Source organism: Alternaria ethzedia (assembly GCF_023757985.1).
Source record: "Alternaria ethzedia strain BMP 0044 chromosome Unknown scaffold_3, whole genome shotgun sequence".
Classification (NCBI taxonomy): Eukaryota; Fungi; Ascomycota; class Dothideomycetes; order Pleosporales; family Pleosporaceae; genus Alternaria; species Alternaria ethzedia.
In genome coordinates, this window is record NW_026056196.1 from 917,950 (window position 1) to 934,190 (window position 16,241).

The 16,241-nt window shown below is 52.5% G+C and overlaps 6 protein-coding genes across 6 annotated transcripts; 4 read left to right on the forward strand and 2 right to left on the reverse strand.

Annotated features, from left to right (window-relative positions):
- Window positions 1-275: 275 nt before the first annotated feature.
- On the forward strand, window positions 276-3,298 carry J4E87_001809 (uncharacterized protein; the record flags this gene model as incomplete). The annotated part of the gene is made up of 5 exons (XM_049373450.1): window positions 276-329; window positions 409-775; window positions 943-2,195; window positions 2,245-3,186; window positions 3,236-3,298. 5 exons carry the CDS (start codon window positions 276-278, stop codon window positions 3,296-3,298), a joined length of 2,679 nt encoding a protein of 892 aa, XP_049236820.1.
- Window positions 3,299-4,007: 709 nt separating this feature from the next.
- On the forward strand, window positions 4,008-5,198 carry J4E87_001810 (uncharacterized protein; the record flags this gene model as incomplete). Its single annotated transcript, XM_049373451.1, has 1 exon — window positions 4,008-5,198. One exon carries the CDS (start codon window positions 4,008-4,010, stop codon window positions 5,196-5,198), a length of 1,191 nt encoding a protein of 396 aa, XP_049236821.1.
- Window positions 5,199-5,577: 379 nt separating this feature from the next.
- J4E87_001811 (uncharacterized protein) lies at window positions 5,578-7,093 on the reverse strand (the record flags this gene model as incomplete). Its single annotated transcript, XM_049373452.1, has 2 exons — window positions 5,578-6,673; window positions 6,837-7,093. 2 exons carry the CDS (start codon window positions 7,091-7,093, stop codon window positions 5,578-5,580), a joined length of 1,353 nt encoding a protein of 450 aa, XP_049236822.1.
- Window positions 7,094-8,136: 1,043 nt separating this feature from the next.
- J4E87_001812 (uncharacterized protein) lies at window positions 8,137-9,886 on the reverse strand (the record flags this gene model as incomplete). The annotated part of the gene is made up of 2 exons (XM_049373453.1): window positions 8,137-9,583; window positions 9,639-9,886. The coding sequence occupies 2 exons, from the start codon at window positions 9,884-9,886 to the stop codon at window positions 8,137-8,139; spliced, it is 1,695 nt and encodes a 564-aa protein (XP_049236823.1).
- Window positions 9,887-11,119: 1,233 nt separating this feature from the next.
- On the forward strand, window positions 11,120-12,586 carry J4E87_001813 (uncharacterized protein; the record flags this gene model as incomplete). The annotated part of the gene is made up of 4 exons (XM_049373454.1): window positions 11,120-11,197; window positions 11,246-11,381; window positions 11,433-12,234; window positions 12,286-12,586. The coding sequence occupies 4 exons, from the start codon at window positions 11,120-11,122 to the stop codon at window positions 12,584-12,586; spliced, it is 1,317 nt and encodes a 438-aa protein (XP_049236824.1).
- A 2,242-nt stretch (window positions 12,587-14,828) lies between these two features.
- On the forward strand, window positions 14,829-16,171 carry J4E87_001814 (uncharacterized protein; the record flags this gene model as incomplete). The annotated part of the gene is made up of 2 exons (XM_049373455.1): window positions 14,829-15,176; window positions 15,680-16,171. 2 exons carry the CDS (start codon window positions 14,829-14,831, stop codon window positions 16,169-16,171), a joined length of 840 nt encoding a protein of 279 aa, XP_049236825.1.
- Between the last annotated feature and the right edge of the window lie 70 nt (window positions 16,172-16,241).

Sequence of the window (16,241 nt, forward strand, 5' to 3'; positions counted from 1 at the left end):
GCTTCCCCGAAGTTCAAGGCCGCGGCCAGGGTGCCAGGGTCGTGCTCCACTCTCTCTAATTCACCAACCCACGTCGCTGTCCCGCTCCTAATTCCCCATCACCACCACAACACCGCCGCGCCTCCCGACTTGTGCCCCGACGCCCGAGCAATACTACGTCTTAATCTCTATTCTCTACACACGCCCACACTACACGTTCCGCACGTCGACGGCAGTTGCCTTTCAAGATACCCTCGACCGACCCGCAGTAGCCTACACCGCCAACCCTTGCAAATATGGCGGACAAGACCGAAAGACCCACGAGCTCACACAGTTCCGACAAAGACGGCGTAAGCAATGCCTGTTTGAACCTGGCGGCAGCGGAGAGCCTCAGTGTGCGAGTTTGCTAACACGCGTGCGGCGGTGTAGGACGACTTCGAAGACGCTTCTGAGATTACCCCTCGCCCCGACTCACACTCCGAACGATCGCAGTCACGGTCACGCTCCCTCCTGCAGCGAGAGTCTTCCAACTCCACCGTACAAGCCGGCAAACCAGTCTCGCCCAACCCTGCAGTGCCAAAACTGCCCAAAGAGGAGAGCGACGACAGCGAGGAGGATGACGACGATGATGACGACGACGACGAGGATGAGGAAGAAGATGACAGCGAAGAGTCAGAGAGCGAACCCGAAATCGTCAAAAAGCCTACCGAGACTGCACCGGCAGCCAAGTCACCACTCTTGACTGGACACAGGGTCTCAGTCACCTCAGACATGGACGACGTGTCGTTGGATAGTGGTGAGTACACCCACTCTGTTTGGCATAATCTAGGGCTATGTGATGTGTGCATGCTCGGCGAATCATGCTTTCAAAGCGAGGGCGCCCCGCATTCATTCACTCCGTAGATACAAATGCGTCACGCGCGATTGCATGCTGAGCGCAGAATCTGAGCTGACTCCCTACAGAAGGCTCCAAGGCTGCCGGCATACTCCCCAAACTACCACCGCGAGACTCTCGAGACTCCACAAGCTCCGCAAGTGGCCTACAAGGCCTTTCAGGCACAATGGCACCCGTAAAATTCCCCCCTCCACCCGCACCGCCCGCTGTACAAGAGAAAGAGAAACCCGCGCCAGCACCGACGACCAGGAAGCTCACAGGCCCCTTTGCGTGGCTTTCGAGAAATAGTTCCAGCAAGAAGCCAGAGTCTCCACCCACAACTACAACAACTGCCGAGCGACGTCATACTGGGGCATCTATTGCAACCATCGGCAGCAATCCTGAGCTCACTTTGAGCAGGATCGAAGATGAAGGAGACATGGGCTCCAAAAACAGATCAAGCCAGGGCAGCCTGCGAGATCGCTTCAAGATTCTGCGGATGAGGGAAGAAGCGGGCATAACACTGGATGACACAACCGGAGAAGGCAGTCCAGCAGCAGCATTAGCATCACCGGGCCTCGGTCTCGGCATTGCCAGCCCCACCCCTCTAGCTGAGGAAGAGCCAGGAAGTCCTCCAGCGCTCGCAAAGCAGCCTACAATAAATCCCAAGTTGGCCCCCGGTACTGCTTCTGGTTTCGCCGCTGGTCCGGCAGGAGATGCGGCTGAGCCTGTCGACTGGGATCTATGGCAGTCAGTGGTCAATGAGGGCCCAGCCGCAATCGCGCGTACCAGCTCCGAAGAACTGAACCGCGCCATCGCCAGCGGTATCCCTCAAGTCATCCGTGGTGTTATCTGGCAAGTGCTGGCGCAAAGTAAAAGCGAAGAGCTGGAGAGCATGTACAGAGAGCTAGTTGCTCGTGGAACAGACAAAGAATATATGAGCGTCAGGAACAGCACTGTCAGCACCGGCCAAGCCAGTGCGAACGGAAAGGACTCCGTCGCTTCTTCCTCGTCTTCTGTGCATTCCGACTACTCGAGCCCGGCCACAACAGCCGCTAGCACGACCGCACCATTAGGCTCGCCATCACTCACCTCGGACGAAGATCCCATCAAAGTGCAAGCGAGGCTTGCGGCGGAAAAGAAGCAGAATGCAGTCACCATCTCGAAATTAGAGAAGGTCATCAAGCGCGATCTCGGAGCCCGAACGAGCTACTCCAAGTACCTCATGGCAGCTGGGCTACAAGACGGTCTCTTTGGCATCTGCAAAGCCTATGCTCTGTACGATGACGCTGTTGGTTACGCTCAAGGCATGAACTTTATCGCTATGCCTCTTCTCTTCAACGTAAGTTCTCAAGTGTCTGGCGATCGTCACTCCCAACTAACTTCGGTAGATGCCCGAGGAAGAAGCATTTAGTCTCTTCGTTACGCTCATGAACAAATATCGTCTGCGCGACCTCTTTGTGGCCGACATGGCTGGACTCCATCTGCATCTTTACCAGTTCGAACGCCTTTTGGAAGATTTGGAGCCCGCTCTCTACTGCCACCTTCGCCGAAGAGAGGTCAAGCCTCAGCTTTACGCAACGCAATGGTTCCTTACGTTGTTTGCATACCGATTCCCGCTACAGCTCGTCTTGCGCATCTACGACCTAATACTCAGCGAGGGTCTTGAGTCTGCGATCTTGAAGTTCGGCATTGTGCTGATGCAAAAGAACGCCGAAACGCTGCTGGGTATGAAGGACATGTCTACCCTTACACAATTCCTCAAAGAGCGACTATTCGATGTCTACATTGACAAGGCTCCGTCAGCCAACTCCATTCTCGAGAATGGCTTCTTCGGTTCGACGGCCGGTATCGACAAGGAAATTTACCGCGCCGATACTCTCGTCAAGGATGCGGTTTCTGTCAAGATCACGCCAGAGATGCTCAAGCAATACACTGCTGAGTGGAAAGAACAGCAACGCGTAGAGAAGGAGCGCGAGACTGAACTTCATGGACTGAAAGACAAGGTCACGCATCTGGAACAGAAGGTTCGGTCTCTTGAGCATCGTGCTGAACAGTCCGACATGGAACATGTCCAGGTCGCTTCTGAGCTCATCAAGACCAAGGTCGAGAATGAGAACTTCGCTGAAGAAAACGAAACTTTGAAGACCAAGGTCTTGGAACTGCAGAAAATCGTTGACACCCAACCTGCCGAGGTTGAAGCACGGCTGAAGAGCGAAATGGAGACAGTCATGCAGAAGAACATTGTCGTCCATAACGAGAACCGCAACTTAGAAGACTCGATGGCCGAGATGGAGAAGGAGTTGGTCGATGTCAAGATGCAATGGGCTACAGTAAGTTGCAACCCAGTTCGATGTTGGGCATTACTAACAAGTCTTCTAGATCAACGAAGAGCACGAAGCGCTCAAGCAAAAGTGGAACAACATTTCGCAGATGATGAAGTAAGCCCGATAGTGGGCTCATTTTGCATCAAAGGCATCGGATTGACTTGCATACAGCACGCAAGCGCCGCCACCCGTTGGGGATCAGATCTATTCCGTCGCGTCGATCGCCCCTTAATTCGTTTCTAATGTCTATATACATGTCCGCCCCGCACGATACCGGTTCTTGCGGGGCCTTGTTGCGCGTTATGCTTTGGCATCATCAGTTTCGCATCACTATCTATACCTGTAGCTTGAAGGGACGGATGGAGATGCCTTCACTTGGATACGATCAGAATTGGACAGCTCGCATGGCATGGAAGCAAGGTGTTTAGGAAAGTGGCGATTGAATAAGCATACGTCTATCTCTATAGACTCATGGAAGGTGTTTCTTGCTGTGTTTCGTTGGCTTGTAGTATCTTATCACGGAAGCCTAGTTGGTTAGATCATCAATAGAAGCACGAAATGATTCAGCAGATATGTACATGCTTGCTACCAGCGAATGTCATGATACTACATATATCGTCCGTGCAGCTTTCGACCTACCATCCTTGTCATTTGCTACGCAAGCTGTGGCCTTCCAAGCACAGCACATCATCAGTCCATACCGCATCGGGAAGCCATAGTGAAGCACTAGTCTTCGCTTATCTTATCGTGAACCCTGCAGGAAAAAGTTACCCAACCCCACAGTCATTCTGCAACTCATATCGACAACGATACAATCGCAATTGAAGATGGCCGAACAAGCAACAGAAGAAGATATCCTCCTCGCTAAGCGCATCATCTCGGCGGCAGAGCGTCACGATGTGCCGGCGTTGACTGTCCTGCTCAAGGATGGCTCGGCAAACGTGCAAGACCCCACAGCAACAGTATCAACATCACCACTACACGCAGCAATCGCAGCATGTGGCAAGGCTGAAGACGGAGAGGAGGCGGGCGATGCCGCCATCCAAACCGTAGAGACTCTCCTCCAAAACGGCGCCATCTGGAACGATCTCAATAAGGAAGACGAGACCCCAGGATGCATTGCCCTCCGCTTAGGCCAAAAGAAGATCTACGAAATGATGGTTGAAGCCGGTGTCCGCGCTGAGATCCTCTTCGCGCGCCTGGAAGCACTCGGCATGGGCGACAACGACGTGGAGGAAGCATTCGAAGAAGACACCACCGAGCAGCCCGCCGCCAAGAAGCAAAAGGTCTCCGCCGAAGACGCCAAAGCCGTAGAACAAGTTGTCGACGAAAAGATTCTCGACGACGTCTCCCTAGACAACAAAGCATACCTGAAATCCCAACTCCGTTACAAGCCGGGTATCCTCCTCGACGAATCGGACAACGCCGTCATGATGGACTGGGAAACGCAAATTATGCAACGCCACGCCGAGACCCTGATCCCTAAATCTGGTCTTCGCACCATGAATGTAGGCCACGGAATGGGTATTGTCGATACGGCGATTCTCACGCATGACCCCGCGGAACACCACATTATCGAAGCGCACCCGCAAGTGCACCAGCGGCTGCGTGAGCAGGGCTGGTACGACAAGCGCAATGTCAAGATCCACGAAGGGAGGTGGCAAGATATTCTGCCCAAGTTGGTGGAGCAGGGCGTTGTGCTAGATGCGATCTACTACGATACTTTTGCCGAGGATTACAAGGCGCTCAAGGAGTTCTTCGCGGAGTATGTGGTTGCGCTGTTGGCCAAGGATGGAAAGTTTGGGTGGTATAATGGTCTGGGGGCTGATCGCCAGATTTGCTATGATGTTTATACCAAGGTTGCTGAGATGGATCTGTATGAGGCGGGCTTTGATACGCAGTGGGAGGATATAGATGTGCCGAAGGGGCTGCATGGAAGTGACCAGTGGGAGGGAACTAGGAGGCCGTACTGGACTATCGATGTGTACAGGTTGCCTGTTAACACTTTCGTTAAGTAAATGGCGGGTAGGATGAGGGTGGGCACGTTTATTACACATCACGTCAGGCCCTACGAGAACACGAACCAAAAGTACTGCAATGATGAATGACGCAATGAAGTGTACATCGAGCAACTACCTTATTTCCTTTATCCCTACGATCCAACACTAACCCACAGTTGGCCTGGTCGTGCACCAACGCAAAACATCAGACCCAGAAACAGCGATGCCCTCACTTCATACAAGCATAAAACTGAACACCCTAGAACCTATGTTGACCTTAGGTCGTCTACTTTGCCCAACTATAACTTAGTGTAGTCTGTAGACCTGTTCAGGTTATTCGTATTATAACGTAGGCTGTTGTTCCTAGGGCGAAGTCGCGCGCAATGATGTAGCGCTCCTAAGCTCCGGGTGCGTCGTCGTTGACGGCTTCGTCGGAAGTGGGAGGCTGGCTGACTATGGCTGGGACATCTTGTTGGGCAGCTTCTTCGTTGGCCGGGACGACTTGGATGTTGGAGCCGGCGAAGTCATAGAATTCATTTTGGTCCGCGGGAAAAGCTCCTGCCACTTCTGGGGGGTTCTGGTCGTTTGGTATAGCACGGGTAATCTGCAATTCTCCGTTTGCATCGAGAATGTACCTTGGGTCATGGACTCCCGCTTCACCTGGCAGGAAGTCATCGACAGCGGGTCCATGTTCTGCGTTTATGTTCTCGTCGTCGCGCTCCGCGTCGTCTTCACCGTCATCTTCCCCCTCGTCTCCATCCTCACCATCGTCTTGCGGGTGTGGAGTCGGAGGCGGAGGATGAGGATTGAACTGATCGAACAAAATGCCCTGGTTTTCGAACAACTCGATGCGATGCTGATCCAAAGCGTCTTCGCGGGGCCCATGAGGAAGCATATTGACAATAGCGCGTTGGTCGGGAGTCAGATGCTGCAGGACTTCCCACTCAGGATCATTTCGCGCATCACCTTCTTCCTCGTCATCTTCATCGTCATCATCAGCCTGACGCTGCGCCTCGTCTAGTGCACGAGCACGCAGGATTTCTTGACGACGAGTGAGACCTTCACGACTGAGGCCACTATCACGGTGGAAGCCGTCCTGGTTATATCCTTCCTCATCGTACTCCGCGGGTCCGTATTGCGGGCAGCCGTGCATCCCAGGCCAGTTCTCACCGCAGATGTAACAGAACGAGTTGCCGCACTCGCAGGTAATGTGATTGCATGCCTCGGCCAACTCCACGGTTGCGCCACAAACGAAGCACTCTTGATAACCCTTCTCGTTCGCGGTCTGCTTGAACTTCTTGTCGTCTTCGTTCTGGTCGCACTTGTGATTCTGGGTTCCCTGGTCGAGCAACGTCCTGCACTTGACACAGGTCAACTTTCCGCACTCTTCGGCTTCGCAGATGGCGTATGTAATTTTCGATTCGGGGTCTTCAACGTGGTTTCCGGGGGGTAGGAATTTGGCGCAAGCTGGGTTTGCGCAGTATGTTCGGAATCTGTTCAAGTATTAGCTTAATCCAAATCTGTTGCTCGCACGTCGACCTGAGAAAAACTGAATAGGTCTGTAGCCTATATTAATATGGAAACATGCAAAGCAGGTAACCTAACGCCGATGTAGCCTCCAGACCTGATCAGTTTTCTTCTTCTTTTAGGACTTACTTTGCCAGGATTGTGTACTCGCCCTGCTGTTTCACCTGGTACGCCCAAGAGACCTCCCAGGGCAGATAGTCCTCATATTCGTCTAACACAAACATAACATCGCAGCACTGCGGTGGGTATAGACTCTCGTTATTTGTCGCATTTTCGAAAAAGCTGGCGAGATCGTCGGCGCAGACCAGATGGCGCTTGCATGGAGCTTCGATAAGTAGTTCGCTTTCGCTCTCCTCTGTGCCGCAGATTACACAGCTCTTGGACATGATGGCTGATTTAGTTGTAGTATGGTGTAGATTCCTATCAGTTGAAGGGGGCTGCGAAGGTGATCGTTCGTCGAGCGCCGTGGTAGAGTGGTAGAGTGAGTTCGGTACCGAGCGCGAAATAGTTCAGGCGTGTGGAGATTATGTAGAAACAAGGCAGCACGTGGTGTGTGAGGCGAGTGACTTATTCACAAGGGCAGAACTTACGCCAAAGTTGAAGTGAATGCCGACAGACTTGGACCCGACTAGCTAGCCCTGAATGCGGTGTGAAGGAAGCTTTGTACCTCTTCACATATCCTGATAAAACAACGACCGATCAGTTCGATCGCAGTTAATGACCGTTGCTTTGAAGACAGACGGCATCCACAAAATGGCAAAAAAAACCGGTTCCCTTGTTGCTGTATGGTATGATGTACGAGAGAAAGATGACGCGACAAAACATGCGCAAAATGGAAGCAAAATGTAGGTTGATGAATGCTAGCTGAAATACCAACAAAATCACAGCAGCTCACTGAGAAGACATATAAGGGAAGTGCATCCCGATATCAAAGCTCGAGATGCCCATAACGGGAATGCCAGGCAGCCATCGGCCGGGCGCAGGGGTCGACTCGCAAAGCCATGTGTGCAGCCTGGAAAAGACCCACACAGTGCGATGGCTGACTATCCAGGCAGATTCTATATAGGGAATGATGAAGAGTCCGAGGTGGCATCAGGAATGTGTGGTGAATGACAGGGTCCAGAAATCGTGACGCGACGTCACGTGGAATTTTAGCCGGCCTGATCGTGCACGGATGCACAACATCGAATCGAGAGACAGCGATGCCCTTACCTGTCTCCTTCCAACGCACAACGACACATCTACGCCACCTCATGTCTCGCACTACGATAACGTCGATTGATTTGCCGCGTCTTTATCATGATAAAAGTGGCCCATCGCTACATGCATCGACAAGTGGAGGATTTGGTAAGAGTTCATAAGTTCTTGAACTGAGAGAAGCCCAGGACGATAAGTTGTATGTACAAGAAGATTAAACTACGCGACACCCCTACGCACGGCACATGCGTCCGTCTTTGCTGACCTTCCAAGCCTCACTACCAACACCCTTGAGGATGTAGAGAACATCCTTAGGGTCGTACTTCTTCTTGATGTCCTTCAGCTTGTCATAGTTCTTGCCAAAGAAGGTCTCCTTCCAGTTCGGCTGCTGGAAATCTGCCTCATTAAGGTATGAGCCACTGCCCGGAGTAATGGCTTCAATCTTAGGCATGAGCTCGTTGGTCATCTTCTGCTGAGCTGCCTCCATGGTGGCCCAAGGAGCGGTGGAATCCCAGTTTGTGATAAGTTGCAGCTGGATCATGGCGTCTCTCCATGCGGGCAGTACGCCATTGTCGGCGACTCCAGCGGGCTTCTTGTAGTTTGCTGAGCTACCAGCAAGCAAGACGCCTTCTGCGGCAAGCTCTTGGTAGACCTTGACAAGGTCGGCGGTCTTGTTCTCGACCACAGTTCGGGGAATGAGACGGCCACCAAACTGGTATCGGTTGACTTCGTATGCGCCGCGTGGGAGAGGGCCCATGTAGCGATCGAAGTGGTCGCGGTAAGACAGCTCGCTGTAGACGATTGGGGGCGTGATGCCGAGATCTGTAAGAGCTTTGGCATAAGGCGCAAGCACCACGTCCTTGACGTAGGCAGCTGTTGAGTCCCAGACGGTGACGGGCTTGATCACAATGTACTGAGTGCTGACCAAGAAGACGACCATAGCACCAGCGTCGATCATCGCTGGCAAGAGCTCAATCAGCTTGGCAGTTGCTGCGGCGTACTTCTCGGGGGTGGTGGACGAGGCGAGAAGCTGCATAGCAGCACCACCAACCTGCTTGGCTGGGTATGCTCGTACAGTCAATGAGAGGACGATAGCATATGTGCCACCACCACCTCCGCTGAGAGCCCAGTAAAGGTCGGCGTTCTCGGTTGCTGAAGCAGTGAGCATCTTGCCCTCAGCAGTCACGACCTCGAAGGACAAGGTCTGATCAGCAGCAAGCCCGAACTCAGTGCTGAGCACCGAGTGTCCACCACCTTGGGTAAATCCTCCTGCTAGACCGACAGTAGCGCATTCACCAGACACAACACTCATGCCTTGCTTGTGCACTGCCTCGAGCAACTCGTTGCCCATCACTCCAGCGCCAACGGTGACCGACGGGCCAGTGTAGTGCTCATCGGACCAGTCGCCGAAGGCGATGTTCTTGAGACTTTGGGTCCAGATGGCTAGAGCGCCGGCTCCGGTAGATCTTCCAAGGAAATCATGCCCAGTGTTCCGCACAACCACACGAATTTTCTGAGCTTTGGCGAACTCAAGAGCAGAGACGACATCCTCAGCCTCGGTAGCTTTGACAGAGTACGAAACGTAGTTGCCCAGAGTGCACGGGATGCTCCTATCGGAGAATGGATCGCAGCTCTGATTGGCAAAGTACGACTGCATTATCGAGTGGGAAGACGGGGTGCTGCCAAGAGTATTAGAGTTCTACCCCAACATGTAAACGGAGCTCTTGCACTTACTGTATCAGCGGGTTGAGCCATGATGACTTCAATGCGTCGCAAGCGTCGGCATCGTATGTCGGATCGTGACACGGGGAGCCAATTGGGACAGTGGCTACGAGCTTCCCGTTCACGGTCGAGTTCAGTGTCGACCACGCGTTATCGGATGGCCAGTCGGCATCGCTTGGCAGACGGTAACAATCCTGGGCGCTTCCAAAGCGAGCAAGGAGTAGGGCTCCAAAGAGCGCAGCGTTGTCGATGAGCCTCATCTTGTCTTGAAAGTGCTTGATGGCAGTGATGAATACCAAGAGCCTTGTCCCGACCCTCATATATAGCCATTGTTCCCCTTACTATCGTTTTCGCATTGCCACATGCTATTCTTCTCATCTCGGAGACCATCTCAAAGAAGAAGACTTAGAATATGTCTGCTTCCTCTGTAGGTTACAACGCCGACAGAGTCCACTTGAGACATTGTGCCACATGCCGATATCAATGCAAGGAATAGCCATGCACTGGGCTGGAAGCCGGCGAAAACCTCGTGCGGGAATCGATGGCCGCACGCGAGAATGACTTACTGCAGGGCAGAGTGGGCCAACCGATGAATGGGGGATTCGCCGGGTGGCCTAACGCTTGGGGGTGGACCCTCAACGACGGATTGCTCGCTAGGATTGAGCTTCATGAAACCGTGGGATTCGTCCTCAGGCGACACAGTGTGGCGCCAGGAACCGGCGGGCGTGCAGATCTTGGCGGGCATTCGTCGTCTTGGAACGTTCGGAGGGAACCTCATTTCGGCAGCCGTGCAGCGAACGAGATGTCTAGGTGCGCACTGAGCAGCTGTTATCGCTCCACGTGCTCGCCCGCCTCCAGGCCTCTGCCATTGCGCCATGCTCATCATCGCCCTTTCTGTCACATACTCGAAAGTCTAAAATCATCCTCCGTTGGCCATGGATGGTGGACGTTGTTGTTCAGGTTTTACCGTGGTTTTCGGTTGGCGTTTGTGGCGTTCGCAAGCCCATGACACACCGGACCGCACCCCACATTGCGCTGCACCGGCCTGAACAAGGCAAGACCCCTTTCTGGATGACATGCCGCCATCTCTGAAGGATGCTAGGTTCCGACCGTATATGCGCCAGCACTTCTTAACAAAGTTTGCGCTATTGGAATGCCATGGTCGGGTAGGCTTCTGCAGTCGGCACTTCATACCAATGACGGCAGCCACCATGGTAGCTACGACTCGTGGGTTTCAGTCCTGGGCCTTACAAGAGACGCACTATAAACCGCACGAGGGATCCCTGCGTTCATCATATTCGAGGATCACCTTCCGTTTAGAGGCGGAAGATAAATGGTGGAACCTGTCCCGCTGTCGCTTTACTTGAGACCTCCGCGATATCCTACGCACCCGTTACAAACTCGGGGGTCCGCCCATCTGTCTTCAACATTCGGATTGTCTTGCGCAAACGTGGCGTGAGAGCATCGACATGGCCTCTTTCATTCGCACATGCATGCTGTTGTGGCTCGTTACCATCTCCATGGTACATGCAGCACAGCAGCCAGCCCTGTCAAAGCTTCCCGCATGTGCTGTAAGTACCTTGCAGCCCAACTTCTTAACATTTCGCTCACCCTTGCAGCAACTGTGCCTCTTGAACGCTTTCAGTACGAACACCTGTTCTCCAACAGATCAAGCATGTATTTGCACGAACGATGTCTTCCAAAACAACGTAACGCTGTGTGTGAGCGCCAGCTGCACCATCCCTGAAGCTCTAGGTACTTGCACCTATCCCGACGGAAGAGAAAAAGAGGCTGACGAACATGAAGTTACGCGCAACATCAGCCTGACCACCTGCGGAGCCCCGGTACGGGATCGCGGACAAAGCTATGTGCTGTTGTCAAACGTCATGGTATGCATAGCTGCAGCCTTCGTTGCGATGCGTTTCACCTTCAAGGGCACCGTGTCGAGGATGGACTTTGGCTACGACGACTGGTGCGTGCTGGCGACACTCATAGCAGCTATACCCAGTGCCGTCATCACTGTTTTTGGCACTGTGAAGAATGGACTTGGCCAAGATCTCTGGACCCTGACACCGACGGAGATCACTCAGATGCTGCAATATTTCTACATCATGGCCTGGCTCTACTTCACGCAGCTTATGCTGTTGAAACTCACGCTACTGTTCTTCTACATCCGCGTGTTCCCCAGCAAAGGCGTTCAACGACTACTATGGGGTACAATCGTCTTCACCATACTCTGGGGTGTCGCCTTCATCATCGTCGCAATATTTCAATGCCAGCCCATCCAGTACTTCTGGACAAAATGGGATGGCATGCACGAAGGTACTTGTCTCGAAATCAACGCCATCACTGCATCGAACGCGGCCATATCCATCGCCTTGGACTTCTGGATTCTGGGTGTACCTCTTTGGCAGCTTTGGGGCTTGAAGCTACACTGGAAGAAGAAGGTCGGTGTAGCGCTTATGTTCTGCGTTGGTACCTTCGTCACCGTCGTCAGCATTCTGCGTTTACAAGCCTTGGTTCACTTTGCCGCTTCCTCGAACGTGAGCTGGGAGTTTTACGACGTCTCGATGTGGAGCACGATTGAAATCTGTGTCGGCATCATGTGGTAAGTTCTATACTCGTTCTCATATATCGCATCCATTAATGTTCCTACCAGCGCCTGCCTCCCGACCCTCCGTCTTCTCCTGGTCAGACTCTTCCCCATTTTGGGCGGCTCATCGGCACGCAGCCGTCAATACTACAACTACGGCAGCAACAACGAACTCAGGAACGTCAGTCAAAAGCACAAGTCGTACAACTTGAACACGGCTATATCGAGCCCTCGTTCAGAGTCGTTCGATACGAAAGTGGAAGATGGCATCAGAGTCAAGACCTCGTATCACGTGAAGCACAGCCATAGTCAAGGAGACACAGATGAGGCTAGCTTGGTTAGCTATGAGGGAAAACGGAGGCCATAGTTTTGCATCCGATATAGTAATGATCATGAGTATTTCGCACCACCTCACGTTCCCCGCACAAACACATGCTACCTAGGTACTTTGACGACTGCGTCTGCCGGTGCTGAAACCTATTCGAGACGAACTTTACCTTCAAACAGCCACTTGCCAAACGTAACTTTCCACACGCCTGGTAACTGCCGTGATCGACAGGTGCTGAAGCACCCACCTCTCGCGATTTCGGTTGACCCATCAAAGGGTAACGCAGATCACCGGAGTATCACCGACATCCTCGTGGAAGATCACACTAGTTCCACGTGTCGGCGATCTCTGTACGCGGTTGCGACAAGGTCTAAACGACGAACGGTCGGTGGCCTTATTCATTGCACCATCTCAGTATCACGATAATTTCCATCACGGCGAGAGGTTCCGTAATTGGCGTCTCTCAGGCATCCCTTCAAGTGCTGCCGTCCCCACAACACGAATCATCCCGTATCCGCAATGATGGCAAACCCGGCCGAGCTGCGACGAGCTTTCGCGGTGGAATAAGACCGACGAGTCGTAAGTCTGCGATAGTTTGTGGTACGGCAGAGCTACGGGTCCGATGTGGGCCCGATCTCTGGGTACCTAGGTAGCCGATTGTCGGCTGTGCGCAGATGGAGGCTGTTAGCAACGAGTACTTACTGCTAGCGATGGCACTTGTCTTCTGGAAGAAAGACTAGTTGAGGAGAGGATTACTCGAATTTAGCCTGGTTCATTTTCAACGTACACCACCGTATCGGCCGACTTACCAAGTTTTGTGGCTGATGGCACGTGCCCTGGAATTACGTTGCAGTGGCTGAAGTGGCCTTGGTGATGTCGCATTCAACGAGCAAGGCGCTTGCCGACGTTGCGCTCACAATTTCGGATCGAATGAAGACTTTGCGCTGCGAAAGTTGGAAACACGAAAATGCAAAACCCGGTCTCTGGCGTACCTAGTACCGGGTAAGAATGTCGTCATCAACGTCGCAGCGGTGATTGTGCAATGCATTGCGTCTTTGAATAACGCCGAAAGTTTGCGCGCACGCATGCATGTCCTCAACCCGCACATCTAGCAATTGCGACTTGTGACGATGTGTCGGGCGATCAAATGTGATAACCTCACGCGTAGGTCTAACTCATCTGCACTACCTAGGTAAGTGTCTGGAGTAACACGTTTCACGTGTCAACCAAACTTCACAAAGCAGCTAAAGAACTTACAGGAAACTGCCGAAAGCATGTATCGCATGTCGGTATTCCAGCGAGCCTAGAAGGAAGATCTTATCGGCTCCTACTTAGTGCGGCTCCCGCTCTCACATGACCTCGGGATTAAGAAATTGACTTTAACTACTGCTCCTCGACGCAGATCTCGCGGTATACGAACGCGACACTTTAGTAAAATCCTCAACATTGAGCCCATACTACCGTTTGCGAAACCTGAAGATAGCGCTGATAACCGAACGCCAGCAGTACTGGCATATGTCTTATGGTGCAGTATACGAAGATCAACGATGATGTGGAGAGAGTGGACAGCACCAGACAACGTGCAGGAAAGAAGTGATAAGAACTCGGAAAAGGAGCAGGCTTAGGGTACGTGGAAGAAACGCCGCACCTCGAACGGGATCTTTCACCAGCCGGTAGAGAGGCTTCATCTCAGAGAGAAAACTCGCTTTCGCGATACTGATATTCTCAAAATGTTATCGCCATCGTCGCGCCAAGCTGCTGAACTTCCTCGCATGTTCCTAAATCACTGTAAACCCGCAATTCTCAGCTACGGCGTTTACTGAAAGGAAAAGAATGTTGCAAAGCTGCGCTTTAGACATCTTTGTAATAACATAACATCTACGGGGACAGTGAGCACCACAAAGACGCTCACCTCACGTTTGCGTCTAGCCGTGTGCCGCTTTAGGCAGGTCTACTCTTCTCACTTTCATCGCAAAAATTCATCTTTGCTGCTTTCTACTGCATTACCTTTCCACCATTGGTGCACAACCCACGATACGCTCTCATCCAGCAACATGGCTCCATTGCGCACGCCATCACAGGGAGAATCGTCATCTACTGCGGGTTCTTCTCTTGCTGTCCGTCATGGGGTGCAGTCCACTCGTCCAACAGCCATCGCTCACGAACTCGTATGTATATCTTACACGATCAGTCCCCATCAAAAGTTGCTCATGATGTGCAGAACAAAACCTACTCGGATATTCGCGCCACTGCCGCCGTTTACAGTGGGCATATCTCAAAGATGCAGGTCCAAATGAAAAAACTCGCAGTTGAACACAGCAAACTGTTCGAGGAGAAGGACGCAACTATCGCAGATCTAGAGCTTGGAGTCTACGAACTGAAAAGCCAGAACAAGGATCTCTCATGCAGTCTGAACAAAGAGGCCAACACTCGAAAAGTGGCGGTCGCAGGTATCGAAACTCTCACGAAACAGCATGAAATTCAAGGCAAGAAAGTCATGACGCTCAGCAGGAGGGTTGCCGAGCTCGGGAATGAGTTGGCTCAAGAGAAAGCCAAGCATACCGCAGATAAAGGCGCGAACGAGAAGTTGCGCAGCATCACCGAGAAGTGCGCCGAGATTGCAAGGCTTGTAGGGGAACACGCGTAGATGAGTTCTACTCGTGATTGGGAATGGCTGGAGGGACAAAAGCGGGATGCGAATTTCAAAACTAGATGCTGAGTGCGAAGACATGTCTTCAGAAGGACCTCGCAATCTATACAAGGTACCGTTGGTGTATAGCTTGAATTTCCAATCTCACCTTCACTTTTGCCTCCGCCATCATACCGCCATTGCAGACCCCGTCCACTCTGTTTGCAGCATCTCAACCTAACTTCTACCTTCCACTAGAGCTGCAGCCTAAACATGATCTCTTGTACCTCGTCTCCCGACAATATCGCAATCTCCCGAAGAATGTCGAATAAACCTTGGAGCGCTCGCTCTCGCATGTGCAATGGTAACGACAAGACAAAACAATCGCGGTCGCAATCCATCGTTTCGAGAGCTTTTCCCCCGTCGCAATATCCGCCCACCTACATCGACAAGCACCGTAAGTGAATGCCACAAAACATAGAAGAAGCATGCTGATAAGCTAGAAGCCGCGTTCTACAGCGCACGCTGCCGCAGCGAGATCGTCACTCACCGCGTTGATCAAAGATCTCAGAGCACAGGAGCGCGAGGTTCTCAGTCTAAGCAGCGCGCTCGATAAAGAGCGGTTGGAGCATGAGAAGCATGTTGAAGACCTAGAAACAACACACGCGAAAGAGATCGCGGCCGTCAATGAGCATCACGATCGCCATCTTGCGCAGATCGAAGTGCGTCACAGCGAAGAGCTCACGCGCGTCAAGTTGTGGTGTGTGATGAACCAACCAAGGCCAAACGAATTATCACGGGTTCGCGAAAGGCAGCGGAGGTCAACATTGGAAGCCGAAGTGGAGAAGACGAAAGAAGAGGCGAAGATGAGAGCTCTTTGGCAAGAGACTAGAATCCAGGAACTGGAGCGCGAAAACGACCATGTTAAGCATCAACTGGCAAACTCGCAGAGGGATTCACAATGGAAGAACTGGATGAAGACGATAATGTCATAATGCCTGCCCGTCCTCCCGGCGAGTGCCGACTCAAACCCCCGAAGGGGTGAGTCAAGGTCTCAAACCGGGA